This window comes from Sceloporus undulatus, chromosome 6 (genome assembly GCF_019175285.1).
Source record: "Sceloporus undulatus isolate JIND9_A2432 ecotype Alabama chromosome 6, SceUnd_v1.1, whole genome shotgun sequence".
In the NCBI taxonomy this organism is placed as follows: domain Eukaryota; kingdom Metazoa; phylum Chordata; class Lepidosauria; order Squamata; family Phrynosomatidae; genus Sceloporus; species Sceloporus undulatus.
This window is the reverse complement of record NC_056527.1, coordinates 92,862,038-92,882,777: the sequence shown is the minus strand read 5'-3', so window position 1 is coordinate 92,882,777 and position 20,740 is coordinate 92,862,038. Positions and strand designations below refer to the sequence as shown.

At 40.8% G+C, this 20,740-nt stretch overlaps 2 protein-coding genes across 4 annotated transcripts; one reads left to right on the top strand and one right to left on the bottom strand.

Annotated features, from left to right (window-relative positions):
- Nucleotides 1-3: 3 nt before the first annotated feature.
- LRRC46 (leucine rich repeat containing 46) lies at nt 4-11,023 on the bottom strand. Of its 3 annotated transcripts, none has more exons than XM_042474395.1 (9): nt 10,672-11,023; nt 9,437-9,758; nt 6,100-6,202; nt 5,886-5,994; nt 5,040-5,086; nt 4,574-4,683; nt 2,763-2,832; nt 1,961-2,118; nt 4-368 (listed from the first exon to the last, which is right to left on the bottom strand). In XM_042474395.1, the coding sequence occupies exons 2-9, from the start codon at nt 9,444-9,446 to the stop codon at nt 4-6; spliced, it is 972 nt and encodes a 323-aa protein (XP_042330329.1). In that variant the 5' UTR covers nt 9,447-9,758; nt 10,672-11,023. The 3 variants fall into 3 exon arrangements, with proteins under 3 accessions (XP_042330329.1, XP_042330328.1, XP_042330330.1); XM_042474394.1 differs by having other exon boundaries at nt 10,681-11,023; XM_042474396.1 differs by having other exon boundaries at nt 9,437-9,754; nt 10,696-11,023.
- A 56-nt stretch (nt 11,024-11,079) lies between these two features.
- MRPL10 (mitochondrial ribosomal protein L10) lies at nt 11,080-20,740 on the top strand. Its single transcript, XM_042474397.1, has 5 exons — nt 11,080-11,220; nt 12,534-12,709; nt 14,760-14,924; nt 17,197-17,341; nt 20,099-20,740. The coding sequence occupies exons 1-5, from the start codon at nt 11,142-11,144 to the stop codon at nt 20,344-20,346; spliced, it is 813 nt and encodes a 270-aa protein (XP_042330331.1). The 5' UTR covers nt 11,080-11,141; the 3' UTR covers nt 20,347-20,740.

Genomic DNA, 20,740 nt, shown 5'->3' with positions numbered 1-20,740 from the left:
CAATTATTTCTTCCTCTTGCTTGTAGTTTTAGCTGAACTTGCCACTTTAAGTGTTTTCAGCTGGGTGTGGCTTGTGCCCTCACATTTCCCCTTTGTTGCTCTTGTAGAAAATGAAGAATTTGCTGTTTTTAAGAGTGTGTTAGAAGCTGTTTGGTACTCAGTTTGGAGTATATTATCCTCCTGGGCTGGTGCTAGTGGTTCTGATCTGCTCGGTGCCTTAGGGCTACTTTGGCTTGTGTTAAAGATCAATTGTCTCAGCTTTTGTTGCTGCTCTAGCTCTTCCAGACGTGCTTCATGCTCTCTCACTGCATTCTCTCTTCTCCATCTTGAGCGACTGGTGAACTCTTCATGGAAATCTACAAAGAAGTCTGTTAAAAGAAAACAACATGAAAAAAAATATGACTGACATATTCTGGTGGTAATGACTCAGAAACTAGAGCAAAAATGTCCACTCCAGAGAAAAAGAGTGAGGTGGTCTCCTGCTGTTCCTGGATTGCAACTCCCACCATCCCTTGCCAACATATTCATTGGTGAGAGATGATGAGAATTAAGGCCCCAAAACATGTTTTCTCTGTTTCTGGTCTACTTGTACTTCCCATCCTAAGACAAATGGGAAGCAGTAGTGCTCCCCACTATTCCTTCTTCCTAACTGCCATTATATACATGGTGAAGAATTTTATTTCATGCTAACAGCATACAAGTCCTGGTCAAACTTATGCTCGTTTCTTTAACATAGAATCAGATGAGGCTAAGATACAGGGAGCTGTCAGTGTGTGCATACAGTGTTCGCCCCAGAACTTGAGTTACTTTTTGGATGACAACTCACAGAATCCTTTAACCACCTTGACAGCAACTCTGCTGTTGTTTTTCAGAGGTCAAAAGAACCACTGTTCCAAGCTCTGATTCTTGATATGACTATTGGAATCCCACAGGTTTGGGATTGTGACTTAAATCATATAACACTGGGGCTGTTGATCCTTTGGCTCAAACTCAACTGAGTCAGGACTTGGAGTTGCCCAAAGTCTTCTCATATCAGTTATTCCTAATAAGGGTTATTCTTTCATTACACAGAAAGTAGCTTACAAAGATTTCTCAGCTCTAGTTTTTTCCTCTGTTCATTGGGAACAAGACTATCATACAAATAGGGCTTGCAATTAAGATGTAAGGACTATGAGGGAGATGAGGAATGGCTGTTAAATGATGTTTTCCCCAGTGTGTGTAGTATTCTGTCTTTTCTCCAAGGAGCTTGGAGCATTGTATATAGATTCTCCCTCCCATTTTACCCTTACAGGAACTCTGTGATGTAGATTAGGCTGGGCTGGCCCACAGCTACCCAAGAAACCATATGGCTGAATGAAAATATGAACCTGGATATCTTTAGTCCAAAGATAGGCAACTGCCAAAGGTTGTGGGGCTGCAATGGAGGGTGCACAAACCCACTGTATTCCAGTTTACCCAGTTTTTAAAAACTTTTTAAAAAGATCCCTATTCTTTCCCCTCATGTTTTGGCCCCTCCGACTTGTTTTTAGTCTATGCAATGGCAAAAAAATGTGATAGAATTGCTCCCTTCACCTCTATGGAAGGTGTAGGTGGACATTCTAGACGAAAGCAATACATTTCAGGCTATCTAATGTCAGGGACAAGCACAATATTTATGCCCATTAGTTATAATTGTATCTTCCTTTCCTCACCAGGGCCTGGCATCCAATGGCTCAGGAACCAGCACCAGTCCAGGGACTACCACTTTGAGTAGCACTGAAGTATCTTGGTCTAAAATGGTTTGGACTAAAATATCAGTATTTTGGGGAGGTGGGGCACACAGAAAGCCCACACGCTGTATTTTCCCTATCCCTAAGGTAGTCTAGTCATTCTAAGTGTGATGCATAACTGGCTCTAAATAGCCTGGTCCCATGATCTGACAGTCTGCTTTTTCATTTCCCTAGGCTTGCAGTTGGGGTACCTTTTCCTGCACTCAAAGGATGAGAGAGCTCGGGACAATCCTCGTAGTCACTGTCTCCAGAACTGTCGTCTTCTTCCTTCTTAACAGGTGTCTTCCTGCTGGGGATGCTCTTGGCATCCAGTTCTTTCAGAAGGGGCAGGGCTGCCAACACGCTCTCCCTTGGGATAACAAGAATGCATGAGCTGTCCAAGTGGGGTCAAACAAAATAGCCCATTTCTAAGCACAGTGTAGTTCTAATAAGGAATAGGTGGTTTTTAGAGGAGCGGAAAACTCCCACAAACATTCCTCATGAGTGGCCAGTTGTTTGTTGATCAAATATAGGACAGGAAGAAGGGAGAAAAGCTTTGAGGGGCAACCCCAGAGGCTTAATTTTATAAAAAGAGATTGTAACACTCATATTGTCTAGTCTGGAATGTTGTGCTTCCTCTTTCCGCCCTCCCCATAGATTCAAAACACACTGTTAGATGAGTTGTTTGATGGTTCTGTAATATAGATCTCCCATTTCCTTTTGTTCTAACTGACAGCAACAGCCAGGCCTCAGAGCTGAGGCAGGTTTACCAGCCCATGGTGGGGGGGGGGGGCTACAACTCCAGAATCCCCCAGCCAGCACAGTCAATGTCCATGCTGGTTGAGGGATTCTGGGAGATGTAATAGAAAAATGACTCTTCCAACCTATGGGGATGAATGGGTATGCTCTTCATTTCTACTTGTGACAATTGTACAGAGGAACAGCTGTGATCACACAGGGCTACTGTGTATGTGTGTGTACATACTGTATGTGTGCAGTACTTCTTATATTTACCTGTAGCCATTCCGATTTGTGCATTTATTTCCTGTCAGATCAAGGACCACAAGGCTCTGGGGCAGTTCATCTGCACAGATTACAAAGTAAAGAGAGAGAGGCTAGTGAAGTTGGAAATTGAGGAGACAAATCTTTCCTTTCTCTGTTAACATGGAGCAACTGCCTCTCCTGTGACAGTGTAGGAAACATAGTTGACACACAAGATATGTAACTGACAGGGATGTTTACCTGTACAGGCCCCACTGAAATGAATTAATTTCACCAGAGTTTATTTACAGGAGACGTAGGTTGCTTAACTTGTAGTTTTTGCTGAATGCAAATATCCATAGGTACTCTAAAAATAAATATAGCACCACATCTCAGAAAAGTTGCTTTTCTGGATTATAGCTCCCAGAATCTCCCAACTACACTCCCTGCAGCTTTATTGACTGGGGGATTTGGGGACCTGTAATCTAAGAAGTAACATTTCATTTTCTGCATAACACATGGTAATTCTGGTATAACATAATAAATTACAACCAGAAACTAATTAGAAGCTAGAGTTGCTCCCAGTAAATCACATAATCCTGTTTCTCCTTCTGCTGCCTTCAAAAGCAAATTCACTGGTTAAACTAAAGCCTGAATCCAGAGTTATCAGATTCACATTTTGTATTTGCTGTGATAAGCAAACAAGATCTTCATACAGAACTGTTTTAATCCAGGGAGGTGGTACTTTTGATCCTCCAAGTATTTTGAATTTCAGCTGCCACCAAGCCACCCAGCACAACCAATGTTAGGAGATTATGGGAACTTTAGTCCAAAATATTTGAAGGGCTAAATATTCCCTCATGTATGGTTTGAACTATGATACTACCATTGTGCCAGAGAGGTTTGGAAAGGAACACTGAACAGATATCTTTTAAAAGAAAAGCTAATTTATAGTTCCTTAGCTAGGGATCTCAAGACTGTGTTTTGAGCAATGCCTAGAAAAAACAGAAGCCAAAGGTAGAATTGAGCAAAATTTTCTGTGGCTGGAGAAATGGGACAAGTGCTGTGCAGAAAGGAGATGAGTGTTCAGATAAGTTAAGCAAGTGATCAGAGTACAGGATGATCCCAATTACAGCATCTGAATTACACTGTAGGGCAGTGATGGCGAACCTATGGCACGCGTGCCAGGGGTGGCACTCATAGCCCTCTCTGTGGGCACATCTACCATTGCCCCAGCACAGAGTTCACCAGAGTTTGTTACTAGAAAGCCAGAGGGACATGGCACATTGCAATAAATACGTGGGTTTTGGGTTACAGTTTGGGCACTTGGCCTCTAAAAGGTTCACCATCACTGTTGTAGGGTTTCATAAAGGGTTATTTTATTGCTGTTTCTGTTAGGCCCAAAACACACAGGCCAAATAAAGTGACTTCCAGCCACTGTGGGGGCATGGCATTCAAACGCACATGCCCAAAAGCAGCCGGAAGCCATTCTGAGGCTGCCTAAAATAGCTCAAAGCTGCCGCAAAAAGGAGCTGGGATAATCCGGCTCCTGGCAGCAGTGGCCCGCTTTGAAAGCGAGCTGTGCGGTTACTGCAGTCCCGGCCCGACTGTAGCTGGAGGCCAGTCCTTGCCACCCGGCTACTTCACCACCCTGTCAAATTGCCTGCATAATAATCTGCCAGATTTAGTTTAATCTTAATATCTCTTCAAGTGATGGTCAGGATATTTTTTTAAAAAAAACAATGCAGTTTTAAAAGGTATAGCTTTGAGAGGTTTTATATATTCTTTTATTCTTAACATCCTATGGGAGAGTATCAGTAGTAAAGTAGTAGGAAGAGTCATACCTATGTCCAGAGTCTCGATGCAGTTCTGTGAAAGATCCAAAAACTGCAGCTTCAGGAGACACAGAAGGTTCTCCACTTTGCTTATTTGGTTCCCAGCTAATGACAGAAATCTATGATCATCACATAGGAAAGCAAAAGAATAAAGTTTTGAGATTCATAAGACTAAGAAAGTCCCTGCCTTCCAGAGAACTGTACAGAAACAATGATGTACTACAGTCTAGTTAGGAGAGGATTTGATGGATGACCTTAATTAGAGTTTATCTGCTTCTCAACATGCAGTGAGAAAGGTATTTATGCCATTGTGATAGTAGCAGGAAATCTAATTCATCTATGTATATCCTAAAATCCCACTAATTTGGGAACAGACTGAATTTGTTCACCCACACATTTGAATGATCTTTGCAAGCTTCTGCTTTAAAAAAACAACAACATTTGATTCATTGTAGAAACAAGAAATATTACTTACTTCAGATTAGGAAAGCAGCTTAGGTTTTCAATTTTCTGTATTTGGTTCTAAAAATGAAATTAATGTGAGTCAACCTTGGAATTTATGAATCACAAAGAAGTTCATCAGTTTTCTGAGGGGAAGGTGTATATCTATAAATGTTTAGTCCCAATTGGGCAAATTCCAATTTGGTTCAGAACCACACTGAATTACATATTCGTCATGCAGCATTTTTTCTTAAATTTATCTCATGGGGCTAAAAAAGCAGAGGGGAGAAGATTCAAATGCACAGCTAGAAACGACCAGCCCCCCCCTCACTTTAGTCCGTCTACCCAGAGTTTAAGGGGGAAATGGTAGGGGTATGAATCCTTCCCTACTGTGCATAGTAGTCCTGATCCAAGACAGATTTGTATGCAGTTTCTTTGAAGTAAAAAAGACACATGGCTCAGTAGCTTGCTGCATATTTAATACAGTATGTAATTTAGCCCTTAGTTACTGCTAGATGTTGCAGCTATCAGTTTATGCCTGCAGTTCTAGGACAAGGCAACAAATGGTTGGCTCCACACTCCATTTTAATACTGAACAATGAAAAATTTACATCCTTAACACCATCCACGTTGTTCTCCTGCTCCAACCTGGCTTACTATCCAGCCTGATGAAGGGTTTTGGAAAGTGTGAAAGATTGCTGACTATTTTTTAACAATTTAATTGGTCCTAATATATCCATTTGCCTTATGGGTCCTGTAGTTGCTTTTCACCTTTGTGATAGAAGCCCATGTCCTAAACATATACATCTATTATGGAGATCAGACTTTGATAGGAGAAATGTAGAAATACAATAGTCAAGAACAAGATGGAATGTGTTACCTGTTGCAGGTAGATACTGTGGATCTGTTCTAAACCTTCCAGATTTGTGATGTGGCTAATTCGCTCCCTATCAAGCCGGAGGATCTGAAGAGAAGTCAAGCCTTGGGATCTGAAGCAGGAGATGTGTTTCACAGTTGTCAACATTATACTTCCCAGTATTGCCAACACGTTAACAAAAACTCAATCCATATTCAAACCCTTGTAGGATACTCACATACTCTCTAGTTTCTCTTGATCCATTGACACAGTCTGGTTCCTCCGGGCAATGAGGGATTTTGTCAACTTCACTCCTTCAGTAGGGCAGCTCTGTGAGTTCTCTGAAAACAAGTACACAAGAATTCTGTGGAAGTACACTCAGATTGGTATTAATATTCCCATACAAAAGAACTTAGATGATGGTAAGTGACAGTGAGAGTACTTCAAACTTCTTTGATGGGTTCATTGCTTGGAGGAGGTGGAAAATCACACAGTTTATGGAAGGAAAAAGGCTATTAATATCTGAGTGGAAATTTGCTCTGTTAAATAGCTTGTGCTCTTATCTATTGAGCGTCAGTAGTTCTCGAGTCCTCCCCTTGCTGACTGCATCTCACCTCCACAGAGCTTTGTATCTCTCTATACAGTTCTTTCTTTCACAGCAAACCTATGAGGTAGTCAGGCTGAGAGGCAGTTGTTGCTAGGCCAAAGCTACACAAGAAAATTCAGGGTCAAATGGAGATGTGAATTTAGGTCTCCCCATTTTTTCTGTTAAGCATGCACACACTAGTGTTCTTCCACTCTGGTGTTAAAGCAATCTGGATAGACTAATTTGAAAAGGAGGTGTAATTCAGAAGGCAATCTCATGCACACTTTCCTAGGAGTAAGTCTCATTGGCCATAGTGGGACATATATTTGAGTAGGCACACATATGATTGGCATCAACCATGGGAGGATGAAGGATACAAAGAAGTAAGCAGATACACACAATAACGTAAAAAATGCATCTCCTAACTTATGTTACTTCTTGTTATTGATTTTTTTATGCACAACATAGAAAAAAAATCTCCTCCCAACTCATGTTACCTGTTGTTACTGATATTTTTTGAGCAATCTTCACTTGTGTGAGTAGTTCAGTTTTAAAGATGGTCCTGGCACACTACACACATAACACTAGTTAACACCCCAGCCTCACACAGCTCTCTTGGCCAGTTTATCATACCTCGTTTCTGGTTCCTTGCCAGCATCACACTACATTCCAGTACTCCCAACACCATTCATATTGTTATCTACCCAATATCCTACCTCCTGCCTTTGTCCCCAATTACCATCATTAAAACTGAACTGGTCACCTCATCATCATAACCACAAGTTTTGCATTTCTATCACTACTGTCACACATAGCCTGCTTATATAGGTCTGTTGCTGGACCATACACCATTATCCAAGGAAGTAGACTCCAGTCTACAAATGCTCATAGTACCAGCTTCTTTCTTTCAGATCCCGTTGTATACAGTCCTCAGAGTACAGTCAGCCCTCCATATCTACACATTCTGCATCCACCTATGCACCCATCCATGGCTGGAAAATATTTTTTAAAAATACAAATGTCAAAAAGCCTACCACGATTTTGCCATTTTATGAAAGGCAAGCCATTGATTCTGCTATTGTACTGTATATAATGGGACTGGAACATCCATGGATTTTGGTATCCTTGGGAATAGGTGGGTGCTGGAACCAAGGGTGCTCTGTAGTTGCTCATAGCTGCACTGAGGCTGGTCATTTTTGTGCAACACTCAGGCAGACCTTCTGTTTTGCTCACTACCTTTGGGGTGTCAGTGGGAGGGAGGAAGATTATTGATTATTCCAGCTGAGCAGAAATTGCATCTTCTGAACGGTTACTCATAGATGTGGGGAGGAGGGCATTATTTTGGTCTTCTTAGTAATGGTGAACTCTAAACAATGACTGAGGCGGGGCATGGTTTGTTTGGTGGTGGGTTGGGTGAGCATCATCTGACCAACCATATTGATAGATATGAAAGGCACTGAAACAGCCCTCCCCCATCAGCTATCTCACAGAAACACTGCATGAAGGGTGACCAGACATCCTCTTGTTCCAGGACATGCCCTACATTTCAACCTTCTGTCCAGGAAGAAAATGTCCTCCATTTTGAGCATCACAAAAGCACATTATGAAACACATTTGCTGTTCCCTTTCAAGAAATTGATCTATTTAGCAGCCTGTCCTTGTTGCAAATAGGGGGACATGATGGCTCTTTCTAGAGTTCTTTTTTCCTAAGAGGAGCAACAGATGAGACTCGCACCCAGAGCTCAGGAGCTGTTTGTTTCTGGGTGGGGAAAAGAACAGCAAATGTGTTAGGCAATGGGTTGCTTGAGATCACAATACAAATGTTGAAAGGGTTCCCCCCCCCTTAATTTCAGCACAATGGACAAATGAAAGGAATGGTTTAAATGTCAAGGGTTTGTTGCTAGTAAAGTAATATTTTAAGCCTTTGTCTAACTCTATAAGTTCTATAAGGACAGTCCTCCCTCTGTTCTTGTACTCTTTGTACTCGTCCATGAGGGACGAATGGAAGGAGAATGAATGCAGGGCACGCCCCTGCGCACCCCTATGCACCTGTGCCTATATTCAAGCCAATGGGGCTTGAATATATGAGAAACTCCATCTTTGCAAGGGGATTCAAAACGGATCCCCCACGAAAAAAGAGGGGTGACTATATATTGCAAGCTGGAAAGGCATTTTAGCCATGATAAGTTAATCAGAAAAACACATTTAAGTACATATCACAGTACAGTATATGTAATATAGCTGTAAATAAAATATATAAAATGAATGTATATTAGTGTTGAACTTTTATTTTGTAATATCCTATATTTTTCCTTGACTATTCTACATTTTGGGGTGTTTTGTCCTCCTTTGCAGTTATAGGTCACCAGCCTCCTCCTCCCCCCCCCCCCCCCGGGGAGTGGGGAATGTATATGTTGTTATCAAAGGTAAACTGAAATTCTCATTCATGTCCTCCTTTGTGATTAGGACACCTGGCCCTCATTCCCACTTACAGATAAATCGGTGTGCAATCTGAATCAATGGATCGATTTGACATCGGATCGTGGTTTACACTACACTTGCCTCGATCACATTTTCTGTCCTTTTCTGGCACCAAAATAACCCACTTGTGGTTCCCATTCACAAATGAATTTATTCAAAATGATTTGGTTCCACCCAGCCGAAGGGGAAATTTGAATCGATTCCGGTCCGCTTGTGGTTCACACTTGCACGGAATCGATTTATCAAAAAAGAAGCAGAAAAAAATCAGCATCAAAAAGATGCGGATTAAATGGGTCTGGAGCATGGCCCCCCTCTTGGAATCACTTCAGCCATTTGGATTAAATGGGAACCAGCATCATTTAAACCAGTTCAAGCCGAATTGCGATCCGGTTTAAAAGTGGGAATGAAGCATTGGTCACCCTGTGTGCATGCATATACATCCTTGCATCTTTTAGGTACACAAATACAGATGCCATTCCCATGGAAGACCCCTTTAGACATTACTCACCTCCTAGCATGGCTGTTGGAAATGTCACCACCACGGGTTTACGGCATCCAGAAACAAGAAATCCTGAAAGGATGGGTCTGATGATGATGGCGGAAAGGCGTAACCTTGGAAACTCTGGGAGTTTTGTGGTCCCTGCAGTTCCAGAATGGCTGTTATAACTGTTTTAAACTCTCAACTGGATCTGTCTGGCAATAAAAATGCAGTTTTTCCACCTTAACTTGTGCCAGGCTTGTGCGGGTTTCCTTTTCAAAGCCTGGGCTGGCTGGTGTTCCGTTGCCTAGCGACAGCTTGAGGATGCAGGTTTCTAAGGCCTGAGGCCTACCTAAAAAGAAAACAAATTAATAAGATTCATGGAATAGCCTTTGAAGGACCTGGGTGGGATGTTTTTGGGGATTCCCTTCCCTTTCATTTTTTATTTTTATGGAAAGTATTTCTGCAGATGTACTTAGCCATGCCTGCTCTCATATGTATTGCCTTGGCAACAGCCTGAGGTTGTAATAACATCCCTTCTTGAAAAGAGTACCAAACAACAGTCACAACCATCACAAACCATAAAAGATGCCCCACAGTCATGGCATTTCCTAGACTCTAGACTTGTAACAGGTGGAATCTTTTTTAAAATATTATTATTATTTATTAAGTTTTTAAAAAGAGACACACAAAACACACACACACACACACATACAAACCTTACCGAAAACAATCATGCAAAACATCTACACCTTCATACCAACAACAACCCCTTCCCCTCTTCCCTATGATGCCTTTCTCCATACATTAAAACATATTTATGACAAAATTATAATTATCATCCACTAACCCCCCCCCCCCATTTAAAATTAAGGCCTCCAATTTTTCGCAGTGTTTCATTTATAATAATCGTCTTGTGTTAGATCCAAAACAGACTGCAGAAATAATCCCGTTTGAGACCACTTTAGGGGATCCTGGGAATTGTAGTTTATTGTGGCAACAGAGCTCTGACAGAGGCGGCTAAATGTCACACAAAACTACGGTTCCCAGAATTCCCTGGAACTGAGTCTCAAACTGGGTTATTTCTATAGTGTGTTTTGCACCTTAGTTCTGAACCAACAGCCAGCCTTCCAGAAAAGAAACCTGGTTATTTATATGCAAAGGGTCTTGTAGGTGTAGCATATATATATATATATATATATATATATATATATATATAATTAAAAACATTGTTAGGAAAGAGACAATAGAAACAAAACATCCACTTAATTCACATTCTTGAAATACACTCTATTATTTCTCTTCTTCAATTTCAATGACTCCATTGCCTTCAATGAAGATTCACATCCTTCACTGTCAGTTCCATCCCTATAAACTGCCTTCTAAGCTTAACTTCCAATGCTAACAATAGGAAGGTCCAAAAACACAGGGCAGAAACAATCCAGTTTGAGACTGCTGTGACGCTAAGAGTTCTGGGAACTGTAGTTTTGTGAGACATTTAGCCTTCTCTGCCAGAAAGATATTGTGCCACAATAAACTACAGAATTCCTTAGCATTGAACCAGTGGATGATTTCTGCAGTGTGTTTTGAACCTTGTGCTGCCTTAAAACATTTTCCTGTTGCCAAAGGCTAACACAGCTTGGAAAATTACTAGGAAGAAAACAAATGCTTCTCTCCCTTTAAATCCCCCCCACAAAAGCCAAGAAGGACAGCCTCTGTTTCTTCTTCTCCCATAATGCTCCTCTTTGGTTCTCCACTCCTCCACAAAATGGCGGCTCTCAGTAGCTGGTGGCAGAAAGGGGTTTGCAAACTTGGTAAGGACTGATCAATGCTAAGGGAGGGCTTTATTCTTTTCTTTCCCTCTCTCTTGCTGGTTGCTAATAATTGCTCTCTGATCAGTGCGTTTTCCTTCTCTGTCATCCTTCATCTTCATTGAAATCAAAGATCTTAAGACCTCTGGCTCTTCTTATATCAGATGCTGTGCTTTATTTGCATTTGTTTTCTTTCTCTTACAAACCCTTTTGTTGCATTTCTGGGTATAATTCTGTTTGGGGTGCAATTCAGCTGCTTTAATTTCTGTGTTTTAATTTTGAAAATCACAAAACATAAAAATATGCCACATTATTATTGTTGTTGTTGTTGTTAACATTTGTTTATAGAGTGCTGTAGTCTTTGCACAGCGTTTTATGGAGTAGGAATCATAATGAAATATTAGAAGAAAAACCTGCCAAATGGTGTTCAAGTCTAAAACAGTGATCCCCAAACTGTGGTCTTTAAGGGATTTGGGACTCCAGCTCCCAGAAGCCTCAGCCAACAGTCTGGGATTCTGGGAACTAAAGTCCAAGCTCTCTTAAAGGGCACAGTTTGTTGACCACTGGTTTATACTCACACTAATTCACAAAGACAATATGCACAACATGTAGTGCATTCAAAAACACGTTCAGCTCACTATTATATACATAAATTACAATCTAAATTGCATTCACCTCTTACTTATCCACACTTTCTTGGCATTTTACTCTGTTGTTTCACAAAATTTACACTCCATCTCTTCCCTGTAATTAGTCTGTACATTTATGCTGGCTACATACATCTCTTTACTGTATGTATTGTCGTTGTGTACTGATTGACTCTTGAGTAGTTTGACCTTCTATCCTCATCCTTTTAATCTCATGTTCACAGACTATTATACATTTTGATAACTATTAGTCCAATATCATGGGATATACTTGCCCATTTCTGTTTTAATTATTTCATATTACCGCACTACACTCTTATAGTGCTGCTATTCCACTTTAACTGCTCTGGCAGCTTCCTGTTGCATTCTGGGATTTGCAGTTTAAGAAGGGGCATTTAGAATTCTTAGCTAGAGAGCTCTTAGGCCTCACTGAACTACAAGTCCCAGAATGCAACAGGAGACAGCTGGAGCAGTAAAAGTGGAAAAGCAGCACTATAAGAGGGTAGTGCTGTAATGCAGTAGTTTATCCCAGTCTTCAGCACATTTCTCATTGTTTTGATTTTGTATAATTCTCATTAATTTGTCCATAATTTGGATGCGAGGGCGAACTGGCTGCGACATCTGTCTCCCTGTTGTCTCTTAGTTTCTCCTGTTTTTCTGCTGCTGCAGGGTGGCTGCCTACTCTTCATCATATCCGCCATGGCTCCAAAGCTGTTACCCGGCATTGGAGAGCTATGAACTTTATGCGGCAAAAGCTGATGGCAGTGACAGAATACATACCTCCAAAACCTGCAATCCCAGAGGAGTGCACCAAACCCCGCGTCAAACTTGTGCAAGACGAAATGGTAACATTCACCCACCCTCTCTCCCTACTTTGTGGGCTATGACTATAGGAAGGTCCACTGGAGTGAATTTGTCATTCATAGGTTTCTTATATTGTGTTTGTGTGTGCACGTGCCTTCAGTTCACCTGTTGACTTATGGCTCCCCCATTAATTTCATAGGGTTTTCCTGAATACTCAAATTTGATCTGTCAGTGCCCTCTGCTGAAATATAACCTACAGCACTTGGTTATTCGTTGTTGGCAGTCCCCCATACATGAACCAACCAGGCCTGACACTGTTTAGCTTTCCAAAGGTCCTCCAGTGCAACTCTGTGATTAAGAGAAATATTTTCTTCAGGTCCTCCATCTCAACTCTATGGTCAGCTTCCAGCAGAGTCGTACTGTAGGAGCTAGAAATTCTTAGAGAGAACATATTACTCAAATCCATAAATAATAAAAGCTGCAAAAATCAAAATAGCAAATGTGGAGTTTCATAATTGAGTGTAGTTTTATAGTTGTTATTGCCAACTTCAAAATTGTTTGTGTGATTTCTGTGTCAGATACAGCTTTATCTTGATGACATTGATTTGCTGAGAGAAATTACACCAAAGTCTGATGCCCTGTTGCAGTGCTACTGTTCTGCTCTTTATCTATAAAGTTCCAGAGAAGTTATTTCAGATTCAATGGCCTGTTACAGACAGCCAAAATAAAGCTGCTTCGAGTCACAGTGGAGGCATGGTGTTTCAATGATGCATGCGTCCTAACAGTCCTGAAGTTGCACCAAAGCCACACTCCAGCCCTAAGGACTGGAGTGTGGCTTTGGTGCGGCTTCTGGACTCTTAGGACGCATGCATCATTGAAACACCATGCCTCCACTGTGACTCGAAGCAACTTTATTTTGGCTGTCTGTAACAGGCCAATGTCTTCTTAAGGCTGGCCCTACCATTAGGCAGAGTGAGGCAACCACCTCATGCAGCAGAAATAACCCAAAGTTATAAGTTTAAAAAGGTTTGTAGTTCTTATGATTGGCAAAATACAATTGCAATTGTGCAGCCGATGCATGTTTATAATCTTAGTTTCAAGAAATGTTCTAGTATTTTCCATCAGAAAAGGAGTATAAACTTTGCCTTTGACAAGACTTGGAATTTTGACCAAAAGTCCATCCGAATTGGGAAAATTTGAAAGGGTTTGAGTGACAAAAGGCAAAATCAACACACACACACACACACACACACACACCTTTCCCAGAAACTGTGACAAACTTTGCAGTTTTCTCATATGTTGCTATTCAGTTTATGAGAACTCTTTCCAGTGGAGCTTAGATCTGAATCAAACATTTCATTTAGTTCTAATGCTTCTCTGGGTGTGCTGCAATGATATGTTCCCTTGTTGATTTACCCGTATATACTTGACTATAAGTCGACCTCATGTATAAGTTGAGGACAGGTTTTGGGGCCATAATTATGGATTTTACCATGACCTGTGGATAGGTCAAGGGTAAAACTTGAAGACTCCTTCAGTGTGTGTATGTGTGCATGTGGCAAGAGGGCCTCTCATTGATGCTTTTTGCTTCAGTGTCTTTCATTTCAGCCTTCACTGCCCAAGTAGCAAGGCAAGCAGGCAGGAGAGGGACTGATAAACAAACAACAATATCAATCAGTCACCCAGGATTCTTTCTGTTTGGCTCAAGAGAGAAAGAAATTGCATAGGGAAATCTGAAAGAGCTGCTATCACATTACCATAGTGACCCGTAAATAAGTTGACCTGGGATTTGGGGGTAAATTTTTGGACATACATTTTTAGATTTATAGATTTTTTTTAATAAGCAGGAGAAAAAGAGTTTAAATCAATGAGTCACTTTCTAATTCTTCTGTTTCCCAAGCAAATATGCAGACTGTTTGTTGTAATGATTAAAATATATCAAGTTGAAATTTTACTTTACTTAGGGTTTCAGTCTTAAATGTCTGTTTGTATATTAAACATGCTTCTTTTATTCCAGAATCCGCTTGAAGCTTGTTGGATCTTTTTTCATCTCAGTCTTAATGACTGCAAAGAATTTCTTCTGTTCCCTAGGAAAATGGCTATACAAGGCTGTTGCGTCGGCAAGTGGAGCAAACATTCCTTGAGAACAAAATGATTGCTGTGTGCCAGTATAACTATGTGCCTGGAAATGACATTATACTCATGAGGCATCGGCTGCGGAAGTATAACATCCATGTCAAATTTTTCCCCAATGAGGTAAAGCTTTTATACAAACAGTTCTACAAGAAATGTGTCTGCATTCATTAAAAATAAAGCTCACAGGCACAAGATTATGTAAATTAGGGATGGGGAACTAGCACTCATGCCTTCCATGTTGTCTTCAGACACATATCTTGGAGGCAGAAGAGCACAATCTGATGCTGTGGCAGCATACTGTTAGGAAGTGTCCAGCTCCCATTAAATTTTATTTTAAGTCAAATGCAGAGCTTGGTAGCAACGAATTACACGTAATGTAATTATTTTTAATGAGTTCCTTTATTTATTTTTGGCTAGTGGGGAAAGTAAAGCAGCGTTAAAGTAACACAATGTGTGGGAGTGGAATATTTTCATTGTAATGAGTAACATTTTCTAGTTACTTTTGCAATGTCAGATTCACAGGCCTAAATCTTGTTTGAGATGTTTACATAAGATGGTGTTTCAAGTGTTTAGATGGTGTTTAAAGGTGGTGTTCAAGGCTGCCTTAATCACTCATAGTACAGTGGTGCCTCGGGTTACGAAATTAATTCGTTCCACCATTCCTTTCGTAACGCGAAAATTTCGTAACCCGAAATAGCTTTCCGTTAGCGCTGGAAGCCTATAGCATTTGAATTTCGCGCCGAAATGAATTTCGTAACCCGAAAAATATTTCGTAACCCGAAACAGTTTTTGCCAATCCAACTTTTTTGTATCCCGGAAATTTCGTAACCCGCGCATTTCGTATCCCGAGGCACCACTGTAATTGAACATCTCAAGATACAAGCTCATGACTCTGGTTCAAAACACACTGCAGAAGTAATCCAGTTTGAGATTGCTTAAACTGCCCTGGCTCAGTGCTAGGGAATCTGGGAATTGTAGTTTGTGGTGGCACCGGAGTTCTGTGAGAGAGAAGGCTAAATGCCTCAAAAAACAAAATTTCCCAGAACCCCCTTGCATTGAGCCAGGCCAGTTAAAGCGGTCTCAAACTGGATTATTTCTGCAGTGTGTTTTGGACTTATGACACCATCACTTTTCTCCCTCTGTATTTTTAAAGGAGTCAGCATGCTGTAGTGCTTTGAGGGATGGACTACAACCCTGGTAACCAGGGTTCAATTCTCATTTGAGCATGGAAACACACTGGGTGACCTTGGGTGAGTCACTCACTCTTAGCCCCAGAAAACCCTGTGATAGGGTTACCTTAAGTCAGAAATTACTTGAAGGCACACAACAACAGCAAATGATTTTTATTGTCTTTGTTTGATGCAGAAGCCAGTGTGCTTTGACAGCTTTCATAATGTATTTTGCCCCTTTTGGTTGGCCTAATGAAGGTATTATTGTGTCGTGTGTTTTGCATTTTGTTGTATTTTCTCAAATCCTATAATGAATTTGAAGCAAATTGCTTTTTAAAAACTAAATTTCCAAGCTCTGTTGAGTTGTAAAAAATGCATTTTTATGTATTTTGTTAGAAAAAACATCTAAGGAATTTCTAGTGAAACAAAAAGGTTTTAATAAAATAGGTGAGTTTTCCCTAGAGAGCTTCTGTTCTTCTCTAGATAATTATTTATCAAATCGCAATTCAGGACTGACCAGTGCTTGGGCTCAAATTATAGAACATAGCAGGAAAAGTAATTCCTCCAGACCCTTGTTGGCTGTTATTTTGAAACCTTATCCTGCTTAGATTGGATCTTTCCTGCAACTGAAGGTTTTTTATAATGTGAATCACTGGATTTCAACTGAGAGATCGTGTCCAGTGAGAGGTATGAAATTTCTACATCTGTCCTCTTTTTGTCTGGTATGGAACAGAACTAGAATACTACCTCAGTATGACCTGTATTTTCTCAGGGATGTATCTAGATGGTTGGGAGGTAATTTTTGCAAATTTTCCTTCTCCCTTCCTCCATTTGGGTATTCAGCATTGGCAGATCCTTTGGAACCTCACAAGAGGTGATTCATGAGCTTTGAAGGCATTAAGGAAAGCCAACATGGCATAGTGGTTTGCATGTTGAACTATGATTCTGGAAACCAGGGTTTGATTCCCAGTTTGGCTATGGGGAAGGCAATGGCAAACCTCTGAACAAATCTTGCCAAACAAATCCCATGATAGGTTTGCTTTTGCATCGCCATAAGTCGGAAACAACTTGAAGGCACACAACAACAACAACAACAAGGATATTACCTGTTTTTTCCATTTTGCTTCAGGCAGCATCTGAATTAAAGAACCTTCTCTCCATGAAAGGACACCATTTGATACTGCCCTTGTGGTTTAACTGGTACTTTATTGCCACTTTTCCAGATTGTGAGACCTTTCCTTTCAGACTCCAAGTTCAAGAACCTCCTCCCTCTTTTTGTTGACCGCAACCTTCTAATGGTGAGTCCAGAAACGAGGGCGCAAGAAATGTTGAAAATCTTGAAGCGTATGCCACAGATTAACCTCCTAGGTAAGTGTTGAAACCTCTGCCACTGGTCTGTTGAATTCTGCACCTGGAGTGCTATGTGCTTAACACATGACAAATATGATACAATTTCTGTCTAGAGGGCTTAAAATCATCTTTCAGTTTGTAAAATGGGGATTGACAAAAGAAGTCAGGGATTACCAGTGAATGTTGGCGAAATGTCTGGAATAAACTCTTCCAGAAGACAGCTACTTAGCTTGAAAAACCGACAAAAAAGTATGGAATCTGGATGTGAAAGCCTTTGACTTTATATAAGAAGTCATAATAGAATCAGAAGAGACCCCAAGGGCCATCCAGTCCAACCCCCTGCTATGCAGAAACTCACAATCACAGCATCCCCGACAGTTTGATAACAGCAAGCAGGTGTTTGACTGTGAGAGATGGGCTCATGGTCTCAAAAGATATTCTAGTCTAAATTAATAGAACCATAGTTTCCAAGACAAAATAAGTAATAGTCCCATTATATTCTGCACTCCTCAGCTGGAGTGTTGTTGTTTATTTACATAGCACCATAAATTACATGGCACTTTACAGAGATTAATTAGTTAGACTTTTTCCCTGCCCTCAGGCTTACAATCTAAAAAGACATGACACAAGAAGAGAAGGGAATGGCAGTGGGGAAGGAAAATAGGTCCAGCGGTTCTTCTTTCCCTCTGAGGCCTGGACCATGGCAGATGGACTGGCTTGTCTTTTTATTATCCATTCAGTTCTGTGTACCTTGTTGTGGGAGGGATATAGGCAAGCTAGAGCAGGTTCAGGAAAGGGCAACAAGGATGATAAGAGGTATGGAGAGTAGAACATATAAGGAAAGGTTGAAGGAGCTGGTTCAGCCTGGTAAAGGGAAGACTGTGAGGTGACGTGATTTCACTCTTTTAATATCTCAAGGCTGAAATAGAGAGGAGGGTTCAGGTTCATTCTCAGCTACTCCAGAGGGTAAGACCAGGTCTAGTGGTTTGAAGTTACAGGAGGGTACGTAGATATGGATTAAACATTACAAGGAACTTCTTAACATTAAGAATGGCTCAACAATGGAACCAATTGCTAGAAAACTGGTGAGGACTCTTGCTCTGGAAGTCTTCAAAAAGAGGCTAGACAATGACCTGCCTGGGATGCTTTAGTTGGATTTTTTGCACTGAGTGGACAGTTTGACTCTATGGTCTATGGGGGCCCTCCCAATTTTGTGCAGCAGTTCTGGTGCTGAAACTCAGTAAGTCTCTATCTATGTAAAGCAGAGCTGGACAGGAGGCTTTGGTATCTGCAGTTAGATCTCTGAGCAATTCATAATAGAAAAGCTAGGGGTTGTTATTGTCATTTGTTTAGTAATGCTAACAACAGAAAACAACTTTTCTAGGCTGTTGAAATCAATGAAATTTTGGAGGGAGGGAAATAGGATCACAGTTGTGAGTGATGTCTAGTTGGTGTACTGAAAACAAATTTCTGATTTGATCATGTGCTTGGGGCACCTTGTCCCTCAACACAGCATCCACCTTTCTGAATAGATATTTTGCACCTTTTCACACACCTAATTAAACTATGGAATTAACTTCCCCAGGATGTACTGGTGGTCAAAGGCTTGGACTACTTTTAAAACTTTTCAGCGAGATTTATTGAAAATAAAGCTGTGAATCCCTGTTAGTCATGATGATTCCAGAGTCAGGGGCACTATCTCTCAGAACACCAGTTACTAGAATACAGCAGCAGGGAGGTGCCATTGCAATCAAGTTCTATCTTGGTGGCTTCCCATAAGCATCTGGTTGTCCCTGTGGAAAAAGAATGCTGAACTGAGGCCTTTGTCTTCATCTTTCTAGGCTCTTCTTAAAGTTCTGGTTGCTGGGTCTCAAGAGTCCAGTTAAAAATGAAATATATCATTTAAGCCAAAATCTGCCCACCCCTACTGTAAACTCACTAGAAGAGAGACCATTTGGGAATCATAAAAGTTCTTTAAAGAAAAAATAGGTATAAATGTGGTAGAAACATAAGTGGTTAGTTGATATTATTTTCGGAATCCTTACATACAACTGACACTTGTGACAGTTTTGCATATTTTTTTCTCAGTATTTAGTTTTGTAATTGCTCCTCCTCCTCCTTTTCTACCCTGCCCTTTCCCGCTAGTGGACTTAAGTTATCTTTTGGCATGTGTGTGCCTATGTGTCGTTTCCGACTTATGATCATAGAATCGTAGACCACTAGGGCCATCCAGTCCAACCCCCTGCCATGCAGGAAATCACAATCAAAGCATCCCCGATAGATGGCCGTCCAGCCTCTGTTTGAAGACCTCTAAGGAAAGAGACTCCACTACACTCCAAGGGAGTGTGTTCCACTGTCGGACAGCCCTTACTGTCAGGAAGTTCCTCCTGATGTTGAGGTGGAATCTCTTTTCCTGGAGCTTGCATCCATTGCTCCGGGTTCTAGTCTCTGGAGCAGCAGAAAACAAGCTTGCACCCTCGTCCTCTTAACCTTCTTTTCTCCAGGCTAAACATCCCCAGCTCCCTAAGTCATTCCTCATAGGGCATGGTTTCCAGACCTGATGACCCTATGAAATATTTTACAAGATGTTAAAACCTATACGATTACAATACAAATTACAATACATACAAAAACGTCAATATATTAAATATTGTAAATGTATACAGCAGTATATAGTTCAGTTTCTGACAGTTCCATTTCTGAAATGAACTGCGTATTGCTTATTTTAAAATACTGTGAATATTATCCATGCATCTTTTTTTCTTATCCTTCCAGGAGTTTATGTTGACAATGCACTCCTAAGCCAAAAAGGTTTCACAAACTACGCAAAGCTGCCATCCATGGTGACTGCCCAAGGGGAAGTGGTGGGCTCACTCTCACTCATGACATCCCAAACCAGCATACTTTTGCAGCGTGGCCCAGTTCATCTAACATCTTTGTTGGACCAATATGTTAAACAGCAAAGTGGAGAAGCAAATGAATCAAAGGAAACAGCAATGCCTAATAAGTTGGAAGCTCTTTGATGAACACTCTTCAGTGAGCCACTATTCACCTCAGATCTGCATGTTTGTGGGGACTGATCTCAGTTGGTAGGATTATGTTCTGTTCATCAATTGGATTAAAAGATGGAGAATGAGGCACACATCATGAATGAGAGATACTGGGGTACAGATTCCAGTCTGGATATTAATACATGATGCACATCTACACAGATGTATAACAAACCAGCAAGCATGGGGGGAAAACAGAAAACTGAGTAAGGCAATGGAAGTACATTTCAGATTACAATAGACTTAAATTGGTGAGCGGAGAAATAAAGTGTCATAATCTTTATTTGTGTGATAAAGACTTTTGAATTCCGGACATAAAGAATTATACCCCATATCTGAAGCTGTAATATTAAATGTTTTTAAAGAA